Consider the following 27,827-nt stretch of genomic DNA (forward strand, 5'->3'; position numbering starts at 1 on the left):
AGATTTATTTGGGGATTATATTTTTATTTTCTTCTGCATATTCCCAGATTATATATTACTTGCATTGACTACCTCCTACAAATCACTGCAGTACTTTAGTTCCTCAACCTTATTGTTTACAACCTTTCATTCAGTTCTTTGGGTTGCTTCCAAGCCTTTAGCAGCATACCCGGAATTTCAACTGCACTTGTATGAAACTGCAAAACAATCTTACGTATGGAGCAAAGAGGAAATACACATAAAAATTCCATCCCTACCTCTGTTGCTAGAATGTGTCAGAAGAGCTTGGTATGCATAAATGATGGTGAGCTCAACCCTCCAATTAATGTGTTTGATAATTTACTAGCACTATTACCTAGGAAGAGGGCGTGCTCAAATACACTTAGAACTTCACATTTCACATTTGGCTGGCCTGCCTTCTTTTGAGAGGGCACAGTCCCATGCCTCTTCTCACAGCAAGAAACTCAGGGTGCTGATCAAGAAAGCGACATCTCTCTGGGGCAGGCATGAATGCTCTTCTGGCTGTTAGTTTTTTCCTTTTGGTTGGTCTAGAGCCTGTGAACTGCCAGACAGGTAACACATTTCATTTGACTACTTTGTGAGCTTGATACTGATTAGCAGCTGCTTTTCACCTAGATTTAGTAAATGTCACATTTTTTTCTTTTGCACTCCGTATTGAGATATTTTTCTAATTTATATTTCAGCTTATAAAAATGTATATTAAATTTAAGACCATATGGAACTAACATTGCTCTTATGCTGCTGATTATTTACACAAATGTTTCATAACTCCTTTCACTGGCCATGTGCCTGCCTGTTCCCTCTTTTGTTAGGCAAACATCTACATTTTTAAAAATCTGATGGCACATTTCCACCTATTCACATATGTTCATTCATATTTGCCTATTTTCAGTTTATTTTTCTGAATTTGTACATACCTGCCTAGTTTGTGTTGTACACAAGCATGCATGTACACACACACCCACACTCACACACGCACGCACACACACACAAGTTTCTCTGCCTCTGGAGAATAGATTGGCACTTGAGAGTATGAGAAGCTTCTTCCCTCAGCACTGAATTGCCCCAGCTAGCTTCCAGACCTAGAATAATATTTCAGATACTCTGGAATGCAACCCCATCCTATGTTCTTGCGTAAATTTCACTGACTTCAGTGAGATTTATTCCAAAATCATTGCTCCTGAACTTAGTGGAATTCACTTACTTTGATGAAGTGTGCACAAGTTTGTGCCTTTAACCACATGGCACTGTGAATCTGGGACAATTAGACTGCTTTAGCTACAGCACTGTAAGTAATGTCTAGAGCTGATTATAAGCACAGTCCTCTTTTTGGTGAGTGCAGCAAAGCTCGTTGGAAACTTAAAAGCCAAGTGGCATAATTTCCTCAGCTCAATCAGAAAAATCTTTTGTTGTGAGTACCACACAAAATTAACAATTCTAACTGCTTCAATAACAAAAATCCAAATCGTTGTGGAAAAGTACGGGGAGGGTTACTCTAACAGAAGAAAACGGATTGTTTCATTAAATTAGGCAAAAAACCTAATCTCAGGACTCTCAGGGAAATGTTATTATTTAATTTAAAAAAAGTGTTACAAATTTTTGGATGGGGCAAATCCCTCTTGAAAAAGTGGCCATGAAGTTCCCAGGAAACTCTCCAAGAGGAAGATGTGATGGTGCAGAGTTTTCTGTGGCTGAAACTCTGAATATTCGTTATGTAATTTCCGTCTTATATCCATGTCATAATGTTACTCTTCACAGGGCCGCACAGATGCCTAATCACAGAATCATGTCAATGAACATGCTGGGTTTTGTAGGACAGAGTTGGTTGCAAAATTCATTTCTTTGACGTCCTAATGATGTACCTATTGCACAATCTTAGCCATGTCTGGCTTCATCACGGGCAGCTGGAACCAAGTGACTGGCCTGTCATACCCTCTCTTTTAAATGCACCTCTGAACCAGAATTGACAAGGCATTTCACAGGGGCCAATTTTTGCCCCCTACAGGCTGAGTTGGCCCTGTGTGAAGCACAGGAGCATGCCTGCTGCTGGCACGATGATGTCACTTCCAGAACTGATGTCATTGCGTTGGTGCCAGAAGCGCACCTGCACAAAGCACGGGTGCGCAAAGAGATGCCTCCGAGTGAGTGCCAGGTCCTCCCCTCCAGGTATAGGAACCAGGTAACCCTATATATAAGTGATCTCTCAGCCAAGTGAAGGCAGCCATACGTGCATACATCTGCACATGTGTATTTATTTTAAACATTTCTATACTGCCTTATCTCTTTATATTGAAAATGGTGAATGATGCAGCAACCTAGTTGGGAAACTTAAATAATATTTCAAGTAACAAAATTAAAACAAATTAAAACATGCAGATTACAAATTTAAAAGTACTGCGATTTAAAATTCACAGGAATTAAAACACAGAAAATCAGCAAACTGATTTTGCTGCTGAAACAATCCATCCTCAGGAAGTGCTCTCTGGAACAAGACTGCCTTTCATAACTTTCTAAATATAGCAAGTACAGGTACTCTCTTCTTTACCCACTTTAGATTCGTCACAATTGCCTTCTAAAGAAATCTGCTGTCCATATGCAATCCTTCATGCACAGTAATGATTGGATTTCCAATTATACCAACATGCAAGAAAGGAAGAATGAAGCAAAAAAGTTGCCAGTAAACATCTCAGCCAAGGATTTGTCCAAATAGCTGCTTGCCATAGTGCTGGCTTTGTGATTCAGCACTGGATTGGAAAGGCAGGAGGTAGTATGGCAGCAAAGGGTTACAAGACTGCATATGTTTTGATCCACATGACCCCCATAGTCCATTGTTACATAGGTCTGTACAACACAGGGTACTCTGGCAGTCCCCCAGCAGGGAGCAACAGTCTAGCTGGCTTTGAAGTGGACTAAAGCGAAACTGCTTGCTGCACTCCTTTGCGGTGGTTTTGCAAATGCATAGGGTTGCTTCCATACCCTTTTTACTTAAAAAGAAGAGATGGTGGTACTCATAATGTTCACTGCCTTGGGAGCCCAAGCCCGCCAGTGGAAAGAGGTGCTGGTACTGCTTACTAGTGGGTACTTCCAGAAAAAGCCTGCCTTTAAATATATAAATCAAATGAAAGACAAGATTTCTGCAGCTGCTCTCCCCCTGTTGTCCCCCTCATCTGTTTGTTCACTTTCTCCTTCATCTACAGTAGGGGTGTATAAATCCTACTGTAGGGCACACATACTATTGCAAACAGAGGAGAAGGGTGGACAAAACCAGTGGGGAGTTGTGAGAAAGCTCCACTGACAACTTGCCCCTCTGTTTGGCCAGAACTATAAGAGGTAGATTCTTGTTCTCTGGTTTGTAACCTGGTAACTCTTTGAATGGGGCCTTTGAATGGGGCCACCTTATTTTCCTAGTACTGTGCTGAATTTTCATGGTTACATCTTCAATGTGTGGGACACAGGCTTCGGAAAGATACAAAATGACTGCCATCGTTCACAGCTCCAGCCCCCTGCATGATCAGTGCCATTTTTAGGATTTCTTTCTTCTCCCAATAGTACATGACCTAGGCCAATTAAGATGTGAACCTGATTAGGCTATGCAGTGATGTCATTGAGGGCAAATAAATGCCTTCATTTCCTTTGCTCTGAGTTGGGGGAGGTCAGGAAACAATGAATACATATTGTCTTTTTCTAAACAATTCTTTAAAATTACCAAATAGGTGCAGCAGCTGAGACTAGTGTTGCTCAGTCCCTCTCACCTCCTGCTGGGAGGGTAAGGACACCTGGCACTTTCCTCATGCTGTCCATGGGGATTGTCTTTGCATGCGAGCCCTGGAGCTCACATGGTGATGTCACTTCCGGAAGTGACAGCACTGCGCTGGCCGTGCGAGAGCTTCCATGCTCCACACGGGGCCAGTTCAGCCTGTTTGTGGCCCAAATCAGCCCCAAATGAAATGCAGGAATGGTCCTGCAGCCAGTGCGACAACGTCGCTTCCAGAAGTGATGTCACCATACCTGTTGGGAGCACGTGCATGTTCCTTAGGTGCCTGCCGGTGGAAGGCAACCTCTGGGAGCTTGCTACCTCCCACCGATGGCTGGGCAATTGGCAGACAAGGAGGTGAATCCCTGGGAGTTTGCTTGCCACCTGGGAACTCTAGCTGAGAGACTAGGGTTGCCAGGTCCCCTTACCCTCCCAGCACTTACCTTCTCTATCTTCCAACATGCATGCAGGCCTCAGGAGTGCTCCCACACTTTGCGCTGGACCAATTTGGGCCCCAAATGGGCTGATTTTTTAAGCACAGGAGCCCTCCTGGCCTGTTGTCATGCCATGCCAGAAGCATACCTGGGAGGCCTGTTCCCCTGCCTTCCCTCCCCCATTGGCTAGATAGGGTTGCCAGCCTCCAGGTGGTAGCTGGAGATCTCCTGGAATTACAACTGGTCTCCAGGCCACAGAGATCAGTTCACCTGGAGAAAATGGCTACTTTGAGGGATGGGCTCTGTGGAATTATGCCATGCCAAGGTCCTTTCCCTCCCCAAACCCCACTTTCTCCAGGTTTCTCCTGCTAGATCTCCAAGAATTTCTCAACCTGGAGCTGGCAGCCCTACAGCCAGATGAATGGTGGCAGGGGGCGGAGGCTGGGAGCAGGGCATTCTCCACCCCCACTGGGGGATTGGCAACCCTAGCTGAGACCCACTGCTAAGGGTTTCCAACTCTGGCTTTGGAAATTCATGGAGATTTGAGGGTGGTCCCTGTAGAGGGCAGGGTTTAGTTAGGAGAAGTTTAGTGTGGGTGTGATGCCAGACTATTGCAGATTTCTCTCTGAAGTTGCCATTTCTTTTAGGAGAACTGATCTCTGTAGTCCGGAAATCATTTGGAATTTTAGGAGAAATCCAGATTCTTGCTGGAGGTTGGCATAGGGATCCCAAATCACCAGATGGTGGCTGGAGATCAACCAGAATTACAACTGATCTCCAGATGCCGGAAATCAGTTCCCCTGGAGAATAAGGCTGCCTTGGAAGGTCGCCTCTATTGTATTATACTCAGCTGAGGTCTGTCCCCTCCCCAACTCCCTCCTTCATCAGGATCCACCACCAATTTCCTGACCTGAAGCTAGCAACTCTAGGTTGGTAACACTACATTGCTCCAGCTAAAGATTTGCCTCACATTCAGAACACGTACAAGATACTAGTCTGGAATAGATCTGCTGCTGCTATTGCTCATCAGTACCTTGCTCATCTTCCTGGACCTCCCATGTTGATCTAGAATTTTCTACCATTTTCTGGGGGCCTACAAACGGGGGAAGGAACATGTTTATTGTAAAGTTAAAATGTTTGAGAAATATGTCACCCCTTTTGCATCAGCTCAGAACTAATTTTGTCCCCCTTTTTGTTATGCAATATTTTAAAATCATGTTTTTAATGGCAGAATTACAGGACAATATTAAAGGAAACAGGAGTGAGGCCTTATTTTCTTTAGAGGACTAAAGTTAGAATGGTACAACCCCAGAACATTATTCTAATTACTGAGGAGTTTCTGAAGTTGATTTTTTATTAATGTTTAAGTCTTAATGCCTATTAATGCACAATGGTTCTACTGTTGTTAGGCCATCAGTTCTGGCATCTTTCAGCTGCTCCCTGGCTCACTTCTGGCAACAAAAATTCAACACAAACAATGCCAGAATCCATAATGGATTGTCCCTGAATGTTAATTAAATTGAGTGTAGTGGAAATGATTTCTGAGCCGATGTGCATAGGACTGTGTTGCAAAATTCCAAGAGTCCAGGCAAGCTGTGTTCTCACTAAGTAAGATTCTTGAAGGGGGCGTGGTGCCAGCTTTGAGTGAAAAGGACGCTTGGAAAGAGAGTTCCACCCTCCCCACCCTAATTCCTCATTACAAATCATCATAACAGAACTTTAAATCAAAAAAAGGAAAAGAATATGTGTAAACAAAACACAGAGAAGAAAACAACAAAGTCAAACATTTCTAAAAGGCTACAGGACTTCTTCACAACCTTGCAGCAAGCAGCAGAGAAAGAAAGCAAGACAACTAAAATGGCGGATGAAAACAGCGAGTATAAGATTAACTTACCTAGCTCAGCTGATCCGATGCTTATCAAATTATTCGTCCATATGGAACAAAAAATAATAGATAAAATGTCAATCTTACTCCAACCGTTTAAAGAACAACTAACAGAAATAAGAACGACTTTAGATAAAGCAGCAAAAAATGCTAACTGAGCGCTGGTATTAAGCACATCACTGCGGTCTGAATTAGCTGTGTTACAACAGGAGAACAAACAGCTTCAAGAAAGAATTTTACATATGGAAATCTCAACAAAACAATCAAATCTTAAATTCAGAAACTACGAGGAGCAAACAACTTTAAATGTGGATCTGCCCTTCTTTCTAGAGTCATGGCTGGCACAGCACTCACAGCTTGAAAAGGGAGCAGCCCCAATTATCACCAAGGCTGGGGAGCAAAAAAAATCCAAAAATTAAAGAACCCAGAGACATTCCAGCTACGATTCCAGGTTGAAAGACAAGGAGTAAAATTCTGGAAATATCAAGAAATAAAGGCTCAATCCCATATAAAGGATCACAAATCCTAATACAGACCTGCCATCTACAGTTTCAGAAAAAAGAGGAGAATGTAGATCTACAACAAAAGCATTGAGAAAAGCGCAAATGGACTAACTATACGAAACTTCAAGTACAAATACAAGGCACCATCTACCAAGCTACAGATCGGGAATCTGGAGGGCTACTTTTGCAGGACCTTGGTGTTGAGATGCCTATGATCTGTGACAGAACCTCACAGAAGAGAAAAATGCCTAATCTCCTATCACCTTACAAGGGAAGTGAGACTCTAGCGAGACACAGCTAGCAAACAAAGAACGAACAAACGGAGATGTAAAAAACTAAGTTGAGAGCAAACCAAAATAATCAGTAAAAATGTTATGGTTGTATAATGTATAAATCTTGTACAAGAATAGAGGTATGGGGGAGGGGGGAGGGAGTGGCCTCCAGTTATTTTTTACAGTTTTCCAAGTTTGGTATAAGAAATACCAGTAATCTATAGGGTGTTACTCTAGGGCTATAGAGAAGTGTTTTGTATGCAAATTCAATTTAATCTAGTTTATAGTTTATTAATCAGTAAATAAAAATACCTATTAATCAATCAACCTAGACATTAGTATCAAGGGAAGATGAGGGGATAGATTTAAGAGAGGGAGCCGGGAAGGGAAGGAGGGGTTATTCCAGAAAGGTTTATAAGGTTTCTACTAATGGTTACAAAATTATTATTTTTTTCTATTACTATCTGTATTTGACCTCCAGAAGGTTTGACATTATAACAAGACTCATTTAATCATAATAATACAAGAATCTAATTCGAAATACTATATCGATAACCTGATTATCATCAAAAAAGAAATATAATCATTTTATGTTCACATAAAGAATTATCAACAGTAATGTCAGGTCTTAAGATATCATTCAAGAAAAAATATTTTTAGTAGTTCATACTAATAACCTTTATTTGAAATCTAAAAATGAAACATCATTTGTAAGAAAACTTATTTGATATCATTGTAGAGAAATCATCTTTAATATATGTAATAGAAAATTTATTTGATATCATTGTATAATAACTATCTTTTTTAGATTTGTAACTGTTTATTAAGCATAACTAAATAAATATTTGAAAATGAAAAAAAGTAAGATTCTTGAATCTGAACAAAGTACAAATAATGACCTCAAGGTAAATTGTATTTAGTACACTGGTCCGATAACCATTAGATTACAATGAGTCTTTCATAATGTGACTCTCAGGATCCAATTATAACAAATTGCCCATCACTGTCTTCCTTTCCCTCCATCCATTTTGGAACTAAGATTACAAACTTTTTAACTGCAACCTAGTGAGTGCTTGTCATTCTGATGTTGGCAGACTTTCCTCAGAAAGGAATGCAGTTCTTAGAAGGATTTTAATTATCACCAAGAAACTGGTATTGCAATAGTTCTTTGATCTTTTCCTCATGGAGATTCACTTGCTGCATTTTTCACTGTCCTACAGCAGGCAAGAGCAGAGGAGTATTTCCAGAAGAATATGTGGCAATACCTCCACATGGCACAATTAGGGTTCCCAAGACATTGTCACATGAATTGTGACAATAGAATGAGACCGAGGAAGGGACCAGAAAAGCTGCAGCTGCATTTCTGTGGAATCTGAGATGCTGTTAAAGGGACAGGCGGATTCTTTTTAACCTGGTCTATGTGACTATGATACAATTTGAAACAGTTACTCAACAAATTCCAGAGGGGAAGCTGTTTTCCTGTTTCCTTCATTGTGTGTGTTTTTAAAAAAATCATTCTAAAGGAGAGGGTGGGATATAGTGCTGCCACTTTTTTCCTGGGAAGCCCTCCTATTTTTTTATCACTTACATAATAGGAAGAAATTGAACAGGTAAGGCTCTTCCTAACACTTCCTGACTCTGCTGGGAAAATCTTCACTTACTTTATCTCTGCCTGTCATGAAGCTGTTAGTCATACTGGCTCAACCAGAAAAATGCTTGTAATCCTGGTGGGGATGGTGATGTGAGATTGTCATTTTAGCTTTATACTTTAAGTTTAAATATCTAAGGCTGAAAGTGTTTGCAAGGCCAGTTATGTTGACAGATACATTTTATTCTGGGCTCAAGCCTGCTTATGAGATAAAAACTACTTCAGCTGCACTGATAGACCTCAAACTTAGGGGAATTTCCACCATGTTAATTTTGTTAGATCTGCCTATAGCATTTGATACAGCTGAGTATGCTATCTTGTTAAACTGGCGAAACAAGTTTTTGGCATGTCTGGCGCTAGCCTCCATTGGGCTCACTCTTTCTTAACAGATTGTTTCCTCAGAGAGAATGTTTCAACATTATGGGGACTCTCCTGTGGTGTTCCCCATACCCAGCTTTTCACAATGCTCTTCTGCATTTATATAAGATCATTGAATGAGACCATCTGGCATTTTGGAATTAGGTGTCATAATTAGTGGATGACACCCAACTGTTGGTCAAAACCTCGAGATCTCTGTCATGAATTAGGGCCTGGCTGCCATGGACAAGTGAAAGTGGGTGAACAAGCTGAAACTGAATCCAGACAAGATAGAATTTATATTGGTGTAGAAAGCAGATGTTCTTCTCTGGAAGAACTGCAGAGGTTAGATGGGGTCAAGCAAACTCTCTTCAAACAAAAAATGTAGGGATATTCCTGGACCCAGCCTTAATTTTTGAAAAATACATTGATGTAGTTGCTCAGAGTGCTTTTGTTCATTTAAATCTAATTTGAACTCTCTTTCCTTCCTCAATTTCCTAACCTAGGCCTAGACACACTGATCCATACAGTGCAGCATACAGGTTGGACTATTACAATATGCTTAGTGTGGTGCTACACTTGAAAGTAATTCACGTTCTTTAATTTGTGTGGAGTATGGTGACCCATCTCTTGACCAGTGTTAGATGACAATTATATGTAACTCCAATTTCATTAACTGCTTATGTGTTTCTGGACACAGGGCACTGGCTCTTAGCTTTAAAGGGCTTTATACCTAGGATTCATATGCCTGAAGGACTGCTTCTTTTAAAGTTACCCTATTTGCAAGAGGTACACTTGGCCTGAGATCAGCATCCTATTCCATTGTAGTTTCACTCTGATTCCACAAAGGTCCTTCCTGAAAAGGATTATTTTAATCTACTCTTGTAGTGAAAAAGGAGGCTTGCCTTTTGTTAGAGATTTTTATGGGGAAAGATTGGGGGTTGGGGAAATATGAGCAAATTGCAGATGTAACTTATCACTTTTCAGAAGGATACTTTATGCCTCTCAGCACACTTTACAAAAAAAGTTTTCTTTTTGATTATCCATTAAAAAAATTGAGTGATTTAAGCAAGAGCCACTGTTGTTTGAGGCGTTCTTGCATCATGTGTTTATCTTGGACTCAAGCCCCAAAAATATGAGCACTGACTGTTCCCTGACTGTTCTTTTGGGTGGATCAACAATCCTTTGGTATACCTTGAACAAGACCTGCATGCTTCCTATGGAGTGGTATTTAGCTGTTCCAGTTGGCAGCAGAGGGTAGGACGCGAAGCAATGGGCTTAAATTACATGCACAAAGGTACAGGCTGGATATTAAGAAAAACGTTTTCACGGTCAGAGTAGTTCAAAAGTGGAATCAGCTGCCTAGGGAGGTGGTGAGCTCCCCTTCACTGGCAGTTTTCAAGAAGAGGCTGGATGAATATTTGTCAGAGATGCTTTAGGCTGATCCTGCACTGGGCAGGGGGTTGGACTAGATGGTCTGTATGGCCCCTTCCAACTCTATGATTCTATGATTCTTACAACAGAACTGAGCAACAAGACATTTAAAACAAAATGAACGATACCTTCATTTCTTCTGTGCTAATAATCATATATCATGTGTTGTGCAAGTTTAAGGTGTCAGACTAATAACTGGAAGTCTTGATTCAAATATTCATCCATCTATAAACTCACCAATGATCTTAGGCTAGTCATTAATTCTCAGTTTGACCTACCTCACAGGGGTGTTAGGAGGAATAAAATGGGTAAAGAAGAAGTATCTTATTTAAAATCATTTTCTGCAGATACATTTTTGAACCTAAGCTTACAGCTTGGCATTCTTTAATCACAGTGTGAATATTGAAAACATGTTAAAGGGACGTTCTGGAGGACCAGCTGTTTCTGCGGGTAGATACCCAAAAGTAGTAATGTAGGGCACTACGAAGCTGTGGCTGTTTGAAGCATTGCTTCTTTCCATCAATAGATCTACTCATTTTTTTAATATTAGAATTTTATTTAAAACTTTTAAATTAATTAAAAGAAACATACAAAAGGTGGCCCGGATGGCCACAGATCTACTCATAAAGCAGCTCTATAACACTACTGTTTGATGTTCTACAAACACTTAGGGTTGACAGCTTTTTAAACTGGGTTTGCTCCAGTGTCTTGAACAGCAATCTGATGCGCAAACATATAATCAAGATTCAGGAAACTTATCCACATTATCCCAGAAACTAATCAACTGTATCTTCATGACAGGAAAGCTTCACTTCTAAAATGTCTGCTAGTGATGCATATGCAAAAGCTCAGATAAGATTAGAAGGCTAATCATATATCTAATTCTGAACCTGGTCTCTGTGCAGACAGAAAAACCCAAAGAATGGGGCCAGGTACAGAGAAGAGTAATTTTTCTGCAAACCCTGAGTTTGCAGAAAAATCCAGAAAAGAAAAAACAATCCAGAAAAAAAGAAAAATCATTGTGATGCTGCATATTGGCCATCATTTTGGAGTTGGAAGAACAGCTGCCTGCCAAATCATGAACTAAACAGATGGGGCAGAAGGAGAGGCGGGACAGGAGGGAAGCTGCTGCCCTGCCTCTGCTGTTACTTTGTGAGCCAGGCAGGCAGAGGTGCTGGCACTGAGGAAGGCAGTATGGCTGGGCAAGCAGGGAAATGAAGTGTGTGTGTGTGTGGGGGGGGGAGAGAATGGGATTCCCCTTGCAAGTCTTGTGGTTCCCCTACTTGTATTAACATACTTAGCACCAAAGGAAGAATCAGCTTCTTGTACTTGGTATTGCACTCCCTCGCCCATCTGTTATAGCTTGTTATGGCAATCTATGCTGAAGGGGGAGGGGCTCAACACAAATGCTTGGTTCTAGCAGGTGATTCACTATCCGCATTACGTGGAGAGATGATTTAATTTCAGGGTAATGAAAAAATTATTTCCATTATTTGTTTAGGCAATTAAACATTCTGGGAATACTGCATCATCTCTATAAACAACACCCAGGTATTACATGTGGGATTTTCCCCTACTGGAACTACAAGCAGTTCAGGGAAGGGGAATTTCTACTGGAGGAAATGGTGTGTTTAGGAAGGTTCACCCCTTGTTCTAGTTCCATGGTCCTAATACAAATTGGATCCCACCTATGGCTGCTTTTTATTGTTAAGATACACCTTTGATTGTAATTTGGGTCTCAGATGAACCTCATTTAGAAGAGACAACACAGTGCATTGAACTTTACATTTTTTAAAAAACATGGGCTTATTTTAGAGTTCACAGACTCTTAGAACTGTTAGCAGATGCAGCTTTCTGACTTATGTGGGAAGGTGATGGGGAATGATACAGGCTGTGAAGTTCATCCCAGCCCTATAATTCTATACAGATGACCAGAGGCCAAGAAAAATAGAACTCTTATGCCTTTAATAGTTATGTAAGAAGGTTTTGAGGGGAGGGGGACAGCACAGGTTCTCCTGCAGGAGGGAGAAAAGCTGTAGGCAGTGCCACTGAGAATCTCTCTTATCTGCTATATTATGGATACAAGAGTTTGGTCCTCATTTCCATCTGGTCAACTAACTCTACAATTTCTAGTTCTTGGATCAGATTTTTGACTAAGCTAATGTTGTGCTAAGCCATTCCCTTCCTGTAGAGTTTGTTTCAGACACACAGAATGTTCTCATTCCAAAGGCTCGGCAAGATGCAAAATGGCAGGTGAGAATGCTGGATAGGTTTGCTTCTATTGACTTAGTCCAGCATTAACCAAGGCTGGACAATTGTTGTTATATTGCCCCCTTTAGAAGTCTGAACCTTTTGTGCTGGGATTCTGCAGATGCGTCAAGAAACACTTTAGGCACAAGGAAGAACTCACGTACCAATTTGTGTCTTTTTCTTATCATGAAATAATTTACTGAATTGTAAAGCAAGCTGGAAAATTAAAGAGATGAAGCTATTTTTTTTTTAAAAAAAACCCTAGAATTTGAGTGGAGAACTAAACAGATTCATTAAGGAAAGGCAAAGTTAGTTCTGCCTCAGGAAAATAGAAGGAAAATGGAGGCATACAAAACCTTTAAAACAATACAATGTAAAGGGACAATTATTTCCTTCAAAGACTAAACATGGGGAAAAAAAGACTTTTGTGTTCCTTTCTGTGCAGAGCAGTCTTTTATAAAATTTTATATATACACTATTTTTTAGGAAGAAATAAGAGATGAAGAGAAAATATGAGAAACGTGTCACAATTATTTACTTTATATAATTCTGTAGTGATCTCACATATCTCTACATTCGGAATAAGAGAACAAACCCATAAAGGAGGAGAGGGAATGAGTATTCCCAGCTTGCAATTGAGCATACTGGCCCCTTCCATTGTTTCAGATTGTGAGGATGGGACCAAAGTGTATACATGCTGCACATTTAGGAAGATGTAGAAGAGGGTAGAGCAGCACACCATTGTCTGTGAGGGCAAGACCACTGTATTCTTTCCCACTCCAGAGTTACAACTTATCTCTAGACTAAAGATGGGCACGAACAGCAATACAAACGAAAAAAAGCCACAAACAGCCCAATCAGCTGTTTGCGAGCAAGCTATTCGCGAGGTGCCATTTTAAACGAATAAGTGGTCGTTTCAAGTCCTGTTTGTTGCATTCGTCCTCTGTTCATGAAACTAGTCAGCCAGGCACCTTGAATAAATTCCCTTGGCAATGGAGGCAGGGACTGTATGAACTCTGTCTGCACTCCTTCTGTTGCCCTGGAAATCCTAATCTAAACCCAACTTTTAGCTTGATAGGCAGGTCTTCCTTCCAAGTGTGGAGCTCCAAATCGGTTACATGAGGACTTTGTGAGGAGGATGCATGGCCAAGTGCTTGCATCCTCTGCTCCATGAGGTGCTGTACCAAATGGCCTCCCTCTGGGACTCCTGTATCAAGGGCAGCATCGCCATGCAGGAGGGTGAGATGCAGCACTGGAAAAAGGAGCTCTGCAGAGTGGTGCTCCGTTTCCAGGCAGAAAAGGCAGGATGGAGGGAAACGGGGAGGGGCAGGCGGTGGAGGAGGGGGAGGAGGTGGGAACAGAGACACACCAGGAGAGACCCACCCAAATGGGCCCACACGATCTCTGGTCCTCATCAGTGAGCTGTCTGGTTGGCCGCAGCAGAGTGGGTGTGTCTCTCATGGTGGAGGACTTGGCGGGGGCCATGGTGTGAGAGTACCTTGAGGAGCCCCCCGAGCCCCCCTAGTCCAACTCGTTGGAGTATTCTGTCAAGTAAATCTGCCATATGGCCGGACCTGTCCTTCGTGGCCACAAACATCATGTCCTGCCCTCCCACCAGCATGCAGAGTGAGCGAGTGTTCTCCCACCTGGGAAACCTCTTCTGTGCCTGCTGTGCACGTCTGCACCCGGACTTGGTGGACATTTTGACCTTTATTAAGGTCAACCTCCAACTGCTTGGATATCCCTCCCTAGACCTGGACCTGCCTGGGCTCTGAGCCACCCCAGTCTGCCGAGGTTCTTGGCCAAGCTCCGCTGCTGTGGGCTCAAGATCCTGTGGCTGCTGCAAGGCTCTGGTGCCAACATATTCATTATTATTATTACCTGTCCTGCTGCCTGCTCAGTTCAGGTTTCTGTGAGTGGTGGGGTATTACTCAAGCCCTCCTCAGTTCTCAGGGCTGCTTCCAAGGTCTGGGGCCAAGCTCAGTGGGCACCTCGGATGAGGCCTCACAAATGTTATGGTCTTCCCTTTCCTGCTCCGCACTGCAGCAGGTAACCCTTCGTCCTCCTGTCCATGAAAAGTTCCCAGTCTCTTTTTCAGTCTCTCCCTCTCTGGAAGCACTCCGACCCTTCCCAACGACCTTTCCCATCCTTCCAATCTTTTCCACGAAGGCAGGAAGGTGGGCGATGTCTGCGGCCACCCCGTTTGGGAAAGAGACAGCTCAGGAGCTGTTGCACATGCAGTTGTGCAGCATGGTGCCCCCTATACGTGGCCCCTGCTGTCCCCTTACACCAGGCGGAATGGTTCAATAATCCCGTCCTTTCCACGAAGGCAGGAAGGTGGGTGATGTCTGCTGCCACCACGTTTGGGCACAAGACAGCTCAGCTGCTGTTGCACATTTAGTTGTGCAGCACAGTGCCCCCTATACATGGCCCCTGCTGTCCCCTCTGAGTGGTGGGGAATGAGTCCCGTCCTTTCTATGAGGGCAGAAAGGTGGATGATGTCAGCAGCAGCCTCCACTTAGACACACCAGGGGTGGGCAAGGTTCTCCTGCAGCAGTCTTTGCATTCCTTCCAGGTGGATCCCATGACGTCATCCGTGGATCTGTTTTGCCTAACTGTCCTCCCGGGTCCACCATGTCTGGCTGGAGCGTCCCTCAATGGCATCAGCCTCCACTGCAATGCCATCTTTCTAGGGTGCTGAATTGCCCGCCACGTCCATGATGGCAGGCAGGTGGGTGATGCTGGCTACAGCCCACACCTCTCCAAGCAGGCACCTATCTGTCTGCCCACTATTCCCTTTCCTTGGGGAACCAATGCCTCCCCCACAAATGGGGTGAGGGCATCTTCCACTGCCTCGACTGCCCACATGTGAGCCTCCACTTCTCCATGTGAGAGGCAGGCCACACTTTCACCCTTGGTTATTCCATTCCAACTGTCTAATGACAAGACAAAAATTATATTGATGCAACACACCTGTCTCCCCAATATCCCTGTCCACTATATCGGTCTCACCTGTCCATCCGATACAGGTATCCAATGTATCCATGCATCCCTCTATGTTATACACTTATCCCATACAGCTATGTACCTGTCTATCAAGAAACTTATCTAGCCCATGTACCTAACCGTCCAATGCACCATGTCCAGCCGGTGTGTTTGGGTGGCAACAGCCTCCGGACCATGTTTTTTTTTTTTTGAAAAATTTTTATTGGGTTAGAATCCATTATTTCCACATTTACATTCAATTTTCCCCAATTTTTTCATCTCTAACCCCCTCCCTTTCCCCCCCCTTTTTGTTGACTTCCAACAGCTTTCCAACCCTTTGTCCCCTTTCCCTTACTTTTATTAGCTTCCTCTATCTAAAACAAATGTATATTCTCCATTATTCTAAGCAGTACATCCTTAACTATTTTTAACATTATATGCCCAAACTGTAAGTCTTTGTTTCCATCTTAGATAAACAATTTATCCCAATTTTTCAATTTCAGATATTTCTATATATCATAAACCATATAGATCATACATTCGTTTATATCAAACAATTTGACTTATTCTCTATATATATTACTCATTCTATCTTTTTATAATAGTTCTATATATCTCTCCTCACGTAGTCAATCAATTTGACCCATCTATATCTTCAGACATTCAGTTTGGTACAAAACTTGTCAGAAAAAAAAGAAAATATTGTTAGTTAATCGCTCCTTATATTTAGTCCTTATAATTAATTATTTTCTCTATGTTCTGTTTGTTAACCTATATATATCTATATATATGTCAATCTATTAATCTGACTGCTTATTAATTCACATTTATCTCTTCTCCCCCCGGTAAAGTCTCCCCCCTCTACTTCAATACTTCAGTAGTTCTCAAACTGCCACAGTTTTCCTCCCACCTCCCATTTCTTCTCCAGGTATTGTTTCAGCTTCTCCCAGTCTGTGTTGAACTGCCCTGAGTCCAGATCTCTCAATTTTCTTGTCATCTTATCCATTTCAGCCATATACAGCAATTTGTAAGTCCAATCTTCAATAGTTGGCACTTCTTGTACTTTCCATTTTTGCGCATACAAAAGTCTAGCTGCTGCTGTCATATAAAATATCAACGTCCTGTGTTGGGCTGGAATTCCCTCCATTCCCAAGTTCAGTAGCAGGAGTTCTGGGTTCTTATTAATTTGAAATTGTAAAATTTCACTCATTTCTCTTATTATTTCCCCCCAGTACTGCCTGGCTACCTCACACGACCACCACATATGATAGAGGGAGCCCTCATGCTTCTTACATTTCCAGCATTTATTAGAAGTATTCAAATTCCCTAGCGCAATCTTCTTTGGTGTCATGTACCAACGATAGATCATTTTATAAATGTTCTCTTTGATATTAATACATGTCGTTGTCTTCATTGTAGTTTTCCACAAGTATTCCCATGCCTCCATTGTTATTTCTTTATTAAAGTTTATAGCCCATTTCACCATTTGTGTTTTAACTATCTCATCCTCGGTATACCACTTCAACAGTACTTGGTATACCTTGGATATTCTTTTCTTATCTTCTTTAAGAAGGGTCTGCTCTAGTTCCGAATTCTCTATTCGTATACCTCCCTTTACAGAGTCCGAATTATATAAGTCTCTGATCTGTCTATACTGGAACCAATCGTAGTTAGGTGATAGTTCCTCTTGTGTCTTTATTCTAAGTTTGGATGCTTCAGTTTTAGTTATTTCTTTATACGTTAAACATTGTTGTTCATTATCAACAGCTCTCGGGTCTATCACCTCATATGGAACCACCCACAAAGGGGTTCCTTCTTGTAGATAAATTCTGTACTTCTTCCAGATTATGTATAGACTTCTCCGAACAAAGTGATGCAGGAACATCGAGTTGACCTTTACTTTGTCATGCCATAAATATGCATGCCATCCAAATATTTTTTTATATCCCTCTAGGGCTAATAGTTTCTTGTTCTTTAATGTCATCCATTCTTTCAACCAAACTAGGCAGATTGCATCATGATAAAGTCTCAGATTGGGCAGTTGCATTCCGCCTCTTTCCTTTGCATCTTGTAAAACTTTCACTTTCACTCGAGGCTTCTTGCCTGCCCAAACAAAATCTGATATTTTCCTCTGCCATTTTTCAAATTGTTTGGAGTCTCTGATGATTGGTATTGTCTGTAGCAAAAACATTACTCTTGGTAACACATTCATCTTAACTGCTGCAATCCTGCCCAACCATGACAAATTCAATCTATTCCATTTAATCAAGTCTCTCTCTATCTGAGTCCATAGTTTTTCATAATTGTTTTTGAATAGATCTATGTTCTTTGCAGTTAATTCGACTCCCAAATATTTCACTTTACTTGTTACTTCACAATCCGTTGTTTCCATTAACAATTGTTGTTTCTGCTTAGTCATATTTTTGCATAATATCTTTGACTTCTTTTTGTTAATGAAGAAACCTGCCAAGTCTCCAAACTCCTTGATCTTATCTATCACTCTTGGCATGTTCTCCAATGGGTCCTCTACAATTAACATTATGTCATCCGCAAATGCTCTGACCTTATATGAATAGTCCTTTATTTTTATTCCACGAATTTCATCATCTTGACGTATTTGTATCATCAGAATCTCCAATGCTAAAATGAACAACAATGGAGATAACGGGCAACCTTGTCTTGTTCCTTTACTTATCGTCAATTTCTTGGTCAATTCATCATTCACCACAATTGCTGCAGTCTGGTCTCTATAAATTTCCTTAATTGCTCTGATGAATCTTTCTCCCAATTGTAGCTTTTCCATAGTGGCAAACATAAAGTCCCAGTTTAAATTGTCAAACGCTTTTTCAGCGTCAACAAAGAAGAAACCAACCTCTTTGTCACAACGCTTGTCATAATATTCAATAGCATTGATCACTGTCCTTAAGTTGTCTCTTATTTGTCTGTCTGGCAAAAAGCCTGCTTGTTCCTCCTCTATGACTTCCGAGAGCCACCCCTTCAATCTCTCCGCCAATATCTTCGCAAAAATTTTATAGTCATTGTTGAGTAGCGATATAGGTCTATAATTTTTCACATTAGTCAGGTCTTGGCCCTCTTTTGGGATCAATGATATATTCGCTTCACTCCAAGTTTCTGGAATCCTTTGATCCCTTAAAACCCCATTCATCACCTCTTTTAGGAATGGTGCCAGTTCATTAGCCATTGTCTTATAGAATTTAGCCGTAAGTCCATCTGGCCCTGGCGCCTTTCCTAGATTTGCAGATTGTATTGCCTTACTTATTTCCTCGTCAGTTACTTCACTATTCAACTTATTTCTCCAAGCTTCCGAGATTTCTGGAAGTTTGGTTTTCTCCAAATATGACGCTATTGATTCTTTGTTTACTTCTTTTTTATTATACAGCTTAGCGTAAAATTTATAAAAGGCTCTACTAATGGTAGCCTGCTCCAAATACGTTTTGTTATCTTCGCAAATTTTATTTATTATCTTCTTTTCCCTTTTCTTCTTCAATTGCCATGCCAGGTACTTCCCAGGTTTATTAGCACCCTCAAACGCTTTTTGATTCAGTCTTTTGAGATTCCACTCCAATTCTTTATTGCTCATTGCTGTTAGCTGTTCTTGAAGTATTTTAATTTCCTGGTATACCTTCTTTTTCCCTGGTCTCTTTTTTAGCTGTATTTCTTTGGCTTTTATTTTCTCCTCAATCTCTTGTCTTTTCTCCTCTTTCTTCTTTCTTGCTCTACCATTTAAGTCCATTAGTATGCCCCTTACAACCGCCTTGTAAGCATCCCAAACTTTATTGGTTGGTACTTCTTTATTCACGTTGTATTGTATAAAAAACTTTGTCTCTCTTCTCAGTATTTCCATATTCTCTCTTTCCTGTAACAAGTCCTCATTTATTCTCCATGCTTTCCTTTTTCTCTTTTTTCCAAATTTCCACATAATTGGGTTGTGATCTGAGCCTACCATAGGCATTATTTCTACCTCCTTAGTCCATAATGCTAAGTCTTTTGAGGCCCAGATCATATCAATTCTTGATAATGTAGAATGCCTTGCAGAATAAAAAGTAAACTGTCTGCTTTTAGGATATTCTCTCCTCCATACATCTTCAAGAGTCTCTTGTTGAATCAACTCAAAAAAAAGCTTTGGTAATAGTCCTCTTTTCTTTTGTGCCGTTGTAGTCTTTTTGTCTAGTTCCAAGTCTGTCACTCCATTGAAGTCTCCAGCAAGAATTATCTGGTCGTATGCAAGATCGTCTAAATGCTTCCTTAAATCCTCAAAGAAGCTTTCTTTTGCACCGTTAGGTGCATAAAGTCCGACTACCAACACTCTCTTTAAATTCCAAATACATTCCACTGCTACAAATCTAGCTTCCACATCTCTCATAACAAATTTTGGCTGTAGCTCCTCTTTTATGTACAACACCACTCCTCTTTTTTTCTTGTTGGAGGCCGCTACATATTCTTTGCCCAATTTTCCAGATTTTAAATATTTTACATCCTGCTTTCTGATATGGGTCTCTTGCAAACAAACAATGTCACATTTTTGTTTTAGTAGCCAGTGAAAAGTATTTTTCCTCTTATTCGGTGAGTTTAGTCCATTTACATTCCAAGATAATACTTTACACTCCATACTCATGATCTTGTTGGTAAGTCTTTTTCATTGTCCTTAATAAATCGCTCCATCTCTCGCTCAGATCTGATGCGTTTTTTGGCCCCTCCAAACTCAAAGGACACTCCTTCCGGTAACTCCCATCTGTACCTGATTTTCATGTCCTTCAAAATCTGAATTAGCACTTTATATTTTTTCCGGTCCAGTAACACTGATCTGGGCAGTTCCTTCATTATAATAATCGTCTTGCCATCAATCTCCAATGGATCTTGAAACTGTTTTGTCACAATCCTCTCTTTCATATTTCGTGTTGTAAACTGCACAATCACATCTCTTGGTAGTTTCCTCTGGGTTGCTATTCTCGAATTCACACGGTATGCCACATCTAGGATAGCCACAACTTCCTCCTCCTCCTTCCCCAGGTACTCAGCCAACACCTCAGTCATCTGTTCTTGCGCTGACTTTCCTTCCACTTCTGGCAAGCCACGAAAACGTAGCTGCTTCTCCATATGTTTAGTTTCTGCAACTGACATTCTCCCCTTCACCAATCTCATCTCTGTTTGTTGCGTGTCTGCTAAATTCTCCATCGCGTCTTCTACTGTTTTAACTCTCTGCTGCGTTCCTAGCCTCCGGACCATGTGAAGTGCGGACATCAGCATCTGCTGTGATGCCATGCTGTCCCCATCTGGTGGACATATTTTGTGGTCTCTGACCCACTGGGGTGTGTGCGTGCGTGCAAGGCCTCCTCATACGCCACAATGTCTGGCTAGAGGGTTTCAGAGACATTTGGTTACGCGGTGGCAGCCAAGTCCATCAACCACCTCCCTGAGCCTGCCAGGTGGGGAGGCCACTGACATTGCCCATCTCCCTGACTTGGTGACACTGGCCTCTCCTAGGACTGGCGGGCAGACACACGGGGGGTGCCACCGGTGTGCAGTCAAGCCCCCCGCCCCCTACAAGGGAGGTGGCCAAACACTACCTCCCCGAGCCTGCCAGGTGGAGCAGCCACCGTCATCGCCCATCTCCCTGACTTGGCGACACCGGCCTCTCCTAAGCCTGGCAGGCAGGCACATAGGGGGTGCCGCTGATGTGCAGCCAAGCCCCCTGCCCCCTACAAGGCAGGTGGCCTGACACTGCCTCCCTGAGCCCACTAGTTGGGACGGCCACCATCATCGCCCATCTCCCTGACTTGGTGACACCGGCCTCTCCTAGGCCTGGCGGGCGGGCACATGGGGGGTGCCACTGATGTGCAGCCAAGCCTCCCACCCCCTACAAGGGAGGTGGACCAATACTGCCTCCCAGAGCCTGCCAGGGGTCTAGGGTCCATCTCTTGAAATGGGGCAAAAGTCAACTGATGGCTCCTATTGTATCGAATGGAAGTTTCCTGGGGTGCCGGCTTTGGGAATGTATAACTCCAAGATCCGTATTGCAATCTTGACCAAACTTGGATGATGGCTGGAGGAGAGCCTTCTGAACACTCCCTGTGAATATGGGCTCTCTAACTTCCGAGGGGCCCATTCTAGCCCCAACGAACATCCAAACACGAACATGTTTGTGAAAGGGTCATGTTCATTTATGTTCATTAATCCCTGTTTGTGGGCGGCAACAAACAATGAACACTGTGTTTGGGGTTTTTTTTCATTCGTGCCCATCTCTACTCCAGACTACATAAATTCATTCCCCTGGAATTCAATGGTTTCTGCTGAGGTCCCGCCTCTTTCCAAACCCCACCTTTCCCAGGCTCTGCCCTCAAATCTCCAGGAATTTCCCAACCCTGAGTTGGTAGTCCATGTTAGTCTGCTGTAGCAATATGAAAGTTCTATGGTGTTTTTATACTCGAGATTCATGAGATGAACCTTTTTTTAAAACTTGTGTAATTTTTTTAAAAAAATTGTAGTGTGTGCTCCAACACAGTTCTGTATTTCAAACATGGTGTTTTACGCTAAGCAGATTACTTACCTTGCCTGCTGGGTATGTTCACCCATTGATTTTCATTCCAAACATTTGAGTTCTTCTGCTTATAGTGTGTCTTCCATGCGCTTACAGCTCTTTTTTCTTAATATCAGCTTGCTTCCTATCATTCCCTTGGTCTTACTAGATATTTTGACACTAGCTATAGAATGGTGTCTAGAATTCAGGTTTTCAAAAAATGGGCTTGCAGCATTCATAGGGATTCTCTTTGCTGAATATTCAAAATCCAAAACTACAAATGCAGGAAAGTCAAGATGTTTTTCAATCCTGCAGTTATTTTTTCAGTGGTACATTCAAGCCTCAGCACAGCCCTTCTTTTGACAGGCTTATTTGTACTCACAATCTCCATAATCCTCTTCATAACATCACAATTAGCAACAGATTATAGCTTCAGAAAAATACAGTCTTATTTTCTTTTCAGGGTGAGGCAAAGGTTGGGCATTTTCTGTTCCAGGAAAGAGGCATTCAGAGGGCAGCATAGTCTGGTTGGGCTGGGATAGTTATTCATAAGGTCATGGAGGAATCACTCTGAGGAGAAATTGCTAATCGCAGCTGGCCTTACTATTACACAACACAAAACAATTGCTTGTGGCAGCAGATTCCAGGGCAAGACACTCTTTTCCTGCCTCCAATGTTTCTACCATTGTACATCCTTGGCACCATTGTGGATACTCACCATACCTTGTTCTGGAAAATGTAATGGCTATGCATGAGTGCCTTGGTTCACTGAGAAGGAAGAGTGGCTGTACTGTCTGTTCCTACTTACTATTCCTTAAGTATGAGCAGTAAGCCTGACATTGAACAGAAATAGGGACCCGCTCTGTCACAATCTTGTGGACAGTATATTTAAAAAGTGTAGAAGAAGCTTGGCCTCCTAGTATGAGAACCCAGTGTAATCTGGATTTATTCCTTTTTATTTTGGCAGTTCAGGGGAGACTTCAGCCATGGTTGCAGGGACTCATTGCACTGACTGTGTTCTTGGCTTTGACAGGAATTGTCTTTATCATCCATAAATTCTGGTGCCAGGATAAAGAGTAAGTACTACTTTCTTTGTCTCCAAAGAGCATTGAGGCAACTGTTCTGTTCCTCCTTCACCCTCAATAATTTTCTGGTTGTCTAGGAATCTGGTATAGAAGCTATTCACAAAAATATTCTTGGTTGTTGTTTTTTTTTATTCATGTTTTATGGGGCCCATTGACTTGGGAAAGTGACATTGCTCTGCTATATGGTCTAACCTGAAGACAGCAGTCCTAAGTCAAAATGTTGGCTAAAAAAATTCCCATCTCCCTTTCTGAGACTAATATTACAGAAAATAATGATCAGAGTAGTGAAGCAAAATCTGAATGGAAATGGAAGTCTGTGAGTATTTTTATATCATGATTAGGATATCTGGCCATGATATAAATACACATAAATTGTAAAGCTGAAAACCAAAGGGCTGGATCATATAAATTTTTCATGGGCAAAAAAAGGAGGGATATCTTTTAACTAGACATGGGCATGAACAGAAAAAAACCCCCAGACATGGTGTTTGTTTTTTGTTGCCATCCACGAACAACGGACAATGAACATTGACGAACATGACCTGATCACGAACATGTTCGTTGTTCATTGTTCGTGGGGGCCAGCAGGCTTTCCTCCAGCCATCAAGATCCCTACCACACCACTCTCAGAAACCCTACCTGAGTAGGCAGCAGGAAAGTTACCAGTAATAAATAATAGCTTGGCCCAGAGCCTGGCAGCAGCCCTGGAACTTGAAGAGGTAGATCTCCATCCCACCACACAGAAAGAAAATTCAAGCTTCAATGCACTCTCCCTGTCTCTCTCTCAAAATGCCAACAGCAACTGTCTCTCCCTCACTGTCTGCAAAACCAGAGCTGGGAGGCCCTCTCCTCCCTGCTCTTTGCTTCCTTGTAACAAATTTGGAGCTCCACACTTGAAGAGAAGACCTGCCTATCAAGCTAAATTGGGATTAGATTGGGGTTTCCAGGTCAACAGCAGGAGTTCAGACAGAGTTCAGGCAGTCCCTGCTTCCGGTTGCCAAGGGAATGGATTGCAAGTGCCAGATTATCTGGCTTGATGAACAGCAACGAACGAGGCTTGCAACAACCACCTGTTCGTTTAGAATGGGGCCTCATGAACAGCTCCTTCACGAACAGCTGATTGGGCTGTTCGTGGCTTTTTTTAGTTCTTATTGCTGTTCGTGCCCATCTCTACTTTTGACCACCCCGAGGCCATGCTGAGAGTCATGCCACCTGTATGGACAAAAGCTTCATAGGACAGGAGTTGTAGTAAGGACGACAATCGGATGAGATGGAATAAAAAAAGCTGATGGGATCCAACCCATAGTATTAGTGTTTCCCTTTTTAACAAAAACCACTACAAATTTTGCACCAAATAATTTTGTTGACACATATACATTGAATTATTGCCAATCCGCAACTAAGCACACACTAACAGTTCAATCCAGATTTATTCCCTTTTAAATCCATTGAAGTTAATATGCTTAGCAGGGTGTAACTCTGCTTAAAACTGTACTATAAATGGACATTAAACTCTTTTTCTGATACAGCAACTCCTAAGCCAGTTTACTCTTCTTGTATGTATATCAGTCATAAAGGTCGGGGGGGGGCGGTATGGATGAAATGTGGATCTTGTTCAGCTTTATTCAGATAGTAAAAATGGTTAAACCAGTATTATCTGGGTCCCATAGTTCTTTGTCTTTTCCACTTGACCAGTCTATCTTTGAAAATGACACAAGAAACTGCAGCACAATTTTATATAATGGTCAAATGAGAAATGAAAAGGTAGTTTCCAAACATTATACACATCCTCCTGGATTTCTAATTTCCCCTCAATGTGTTTCTTTTGACAGGAATGATCCAGAGGTCTTGAATGAGGGCAACAAGGCAGACATGACCATTCCCAATGGTACAGAAGGAAATTATTCTACAACTGCTGCAAATTTCAGGTTAGGGTCCTTTCTTAGCCCAACAAAACATAAATATAAAGCAAATTATGTATACATTATAAGGTACTTGTTGAGAAAGTGGATCTTCATGAAATCCTTTGAAAATCTTTATTTGTTCTGTCTCATTAAATTTGACTGATTTCATGCCAGTTTACCATAGCTTGAAACCTGACCTAACCATGTGGTAAATATTTTATTTATGTATTTATCTATATAGGGGATTTTAATACTACCTTTCCTGGGGAATCTTCCTGAGATGACTTAACATAACATTAAAAGTTATACATTAAAACCCAGTATTAACCAACCCTGGCCAGAGATTTTTTTTTAAAAAAACTAAACAGCTTAAACAAATTCAACCATTTTCAAAGTAAAAACACAGTATAAAATGATTTTAAAACATCAGCCCCTTGACTAAAGCTTGGATAAACAAAAATGTTTTGGCTTGGCACCTAAAAGAAAGTAATGTAGACAACAGGCAAGCCTCAAGGGGAAAGGCATTCCACAGATGAGGCACCACTACTGAAAAAGCCCTGTCACTATTTGCCCCTTGCTTCGGCACTGAAGGTTAGAGTGTAGACAGCATGGCTTGTGTGAGGCAGATTTTAACTAGCAGGCTAGAGGATATCACCTAGCCATCCAACCAAACAAACACATGTTGCATTTGGGCTTCTTAGTTATTTCTATTAAGGGTTTCATTTGTCCAAGTAGTCTGAAAAAAATTGAGAAGCTTCTTACTAAGGTGAAACTTCATTGTAAGGTCATCACATTCAAAGTCTGAAGATAGTATAATGTAGGTAGGGTTGCCAGCTTCAACTTGGGAAATTCCTGGAGATTTGGAGGTGATGCCTGTGGGATTTGGGTGTGGAAGGGAGCTCGACAGGGTTGCCAGGCAGCTCCTGGTTGGGAAATTCCTGGAGATTTGGGGGTGGAGCCTGGAGAGGGTATGGTTTGGAGAGGGGAGGGACTGCAGCTGTGTATAATGCCACTGAGTCCCCCTTCTAAGGCAGCCATTTTCTCCAGGGGAACTGATCTCTGTCACCTGGAATTCAGTTCCGGGAGATCTCCAGCCATCACTTGGAGTCTGGCAACCCTAGAGCTCAATGAAAATATGATACCATAGACTCCTCCCTCTGACACTGCCATTTCCTCTAGGGGAACTGATCTCTGCTGTCTGGAGATCAACTGTAATTCTGGGAGAACTCCAGACCCTACCTGGAGATTTGCAGCCTTAAATGGGGGATAGTTGAGATGCTGCAGGATGCATAATGAACCTCACAAAGCCTTGTGAGAGCTTTTACCCTCCTTTATGACAGCTTTTCAGTAGCATGATTGCTTACAGTGGAGGTCAACAGTGTACATAATTCATATATTTGCATCTTTTCAGTTTACAGGCCTTTTAAATCATATAAATATCTGACCTTATTGTTCTTAATATTTCAGGTGTGAAGAAGGCCACCATGTGTATCAAAACACTATCGAGAATGATTGTGGAAATACAATTGAAGTTCTTTCTACTGAAATGTAGCATAATCCCTGGACATCACTTCTCGATTTTTGAAAAAAGAATCTTCTCCATATTACAAACTCTATACCCCATACATGATAATACCAATTCTTATCATGAATTATTGTGTGTGGATTTAATTGCTCCGCTAAGGCTGATTGCCCTGTGAAACTCAAAGATCTTCCTTTCTGTTCAAACTTCTGCAGATTGGATCTTTTCTGTGTTAAGGGCTAAGTTCTAAGGAGGCTCTAGATTTTTCACATAAGGGGCCCACCACTGGAATCTTGTACTTTTAAAGAACCTATCAGATGTGGCCTTCATTCCATACCCACCTATCATCCCTACCAAGTTAGTACCTTAGCAGCTTTTGCTGAATTGCAGTAGACAGCCTCTAAATCCATTGGTAAGACTTCCATAAACCACTGGGATGTTCTAACTCACTATATGAGGATTTCTTGGCTAGAAGTGGCTGATCCTCCATGACAGTAATTCCTTGTATCATGATTCATGGCCACGTAACTTAACAAAGGAGGAAGCAGTTACGTAGGAATTGTGAGTAGTATTCATGGAGAGGAGTATACAGTGATCCTCCAAGAGACTGCGACCATTTTATTTTTATTCCTTTATTGAATTTCTACAGAGACCCACCTGTTACTCGAGTTTGGAGAAGAGCAATATGAAGCAGTATGGCTTATCTGCTTTCTTCCCACACCTACATCAAACAAGTGGATCGATTTGTTACATTCTACTGCATCTTGTCTGTTATTTATTGGATAAGGGTTTTCATATAGCACATTTTTTCAATATAGGAATATACTCCATTTATAATATGCCAATATTAAAATGATTTATCATTCAATTCATATTTTAAAATTTGAAATAAATTAAGAAATGTATTTGTAATTTTAGTTTGGATGTTCAGATCAACCTGTAGAGGTTTACTGTCCAGATGTGGGTCATAACAAAGCCTTCATGTTCCAGAAAGTCATGGGGCAGAAAGTTTCATCCGCTACTCCCTGTCCTGTGATTCCAGCCCATCCACTAAATTCCTCAACAGTTCCGTGGTGCTCATTAGCCCCCATCTTCTCTCCTTTCACCCTCATTGGTCCTTTTTTCTTTTCAGCTTTCCCCACAGTGGTGGGATCCCCACACTCTGAAGCCCAGGAGAGTATGCTGTTCCTGATCCTTTTATTCTGGACTATTTCTGTCATGTGTGTGAGGGAAGT

At 41.7% G+C, this 27,827-nt stretch overlaps 1 protein-coding gene across 1 annotated transcript; it reads left to right on the top strand.

Moving 5' to 3' along the window:
• The first annotated feature begins 411 nt into the window (after window positions 1-411).
• PDZK1IP1 (PDZK1 interacting protein 1) lies at window positions 412-27,504 on the top strand. The gene is made up of 4 exons (XM_054981581.1): window positions 412-573; window positions 23,049-23,157; window positions 24,999-25,094; window positions 26,538-27,504. The coding sequence occupies exons 1-4, from the start codon at window positions 507-509 to the stop codon at window positions 26,620-26,622; spliced, it is 357 nt and encodes a 118-aa protein (XP_054837556.1). The 5' UTR covers window positions 412-506; the 3' UTR covers window positions 26,623-27,504.
• Window positions 27,505-27,827: the final 323 nt, after the last annotated feature.

Source organism: Eublepharis macularius, chromosome 5, assembly GCF_028583425.1.
Source record: "Eublepharis macularius isolate TG4126 chromosome 5, MPM_Emac_v1.0, whole genome shotgun sequence".
NCBI classification, from domain to species: Eukaryota; Metazoa; Chordata; class Lepidosauria; order Squamata; family Eublepharidae; genus Eublepharis; species Eublepharis macularius.

Bases quoted from the DNA above. Each gene is read 5' to 3' on its own strand.
- PDZK1IP1 (XM_054981581.1), top strand. From the start codon at position 507: ATGAATGCTCTTCTGGCTGTTAGTTTTTTCCTTTTGGTTGGTCTAGAG. The intron at 23,158-24,998 runs GTAAGTACTACT...TTCTTTTGACAG, and splicing joins TTCTGGTGCCAGGATAAAGA to GAATGATCCAGAGGTCTTGA. The intron at 25,095-26,537 runs GTTAGGGTCCTT...TTAATATTTCAG, and splicing joins ACAACTGCTGCAAATTTCAG to GTGTGAAGAAGGCCACCATG.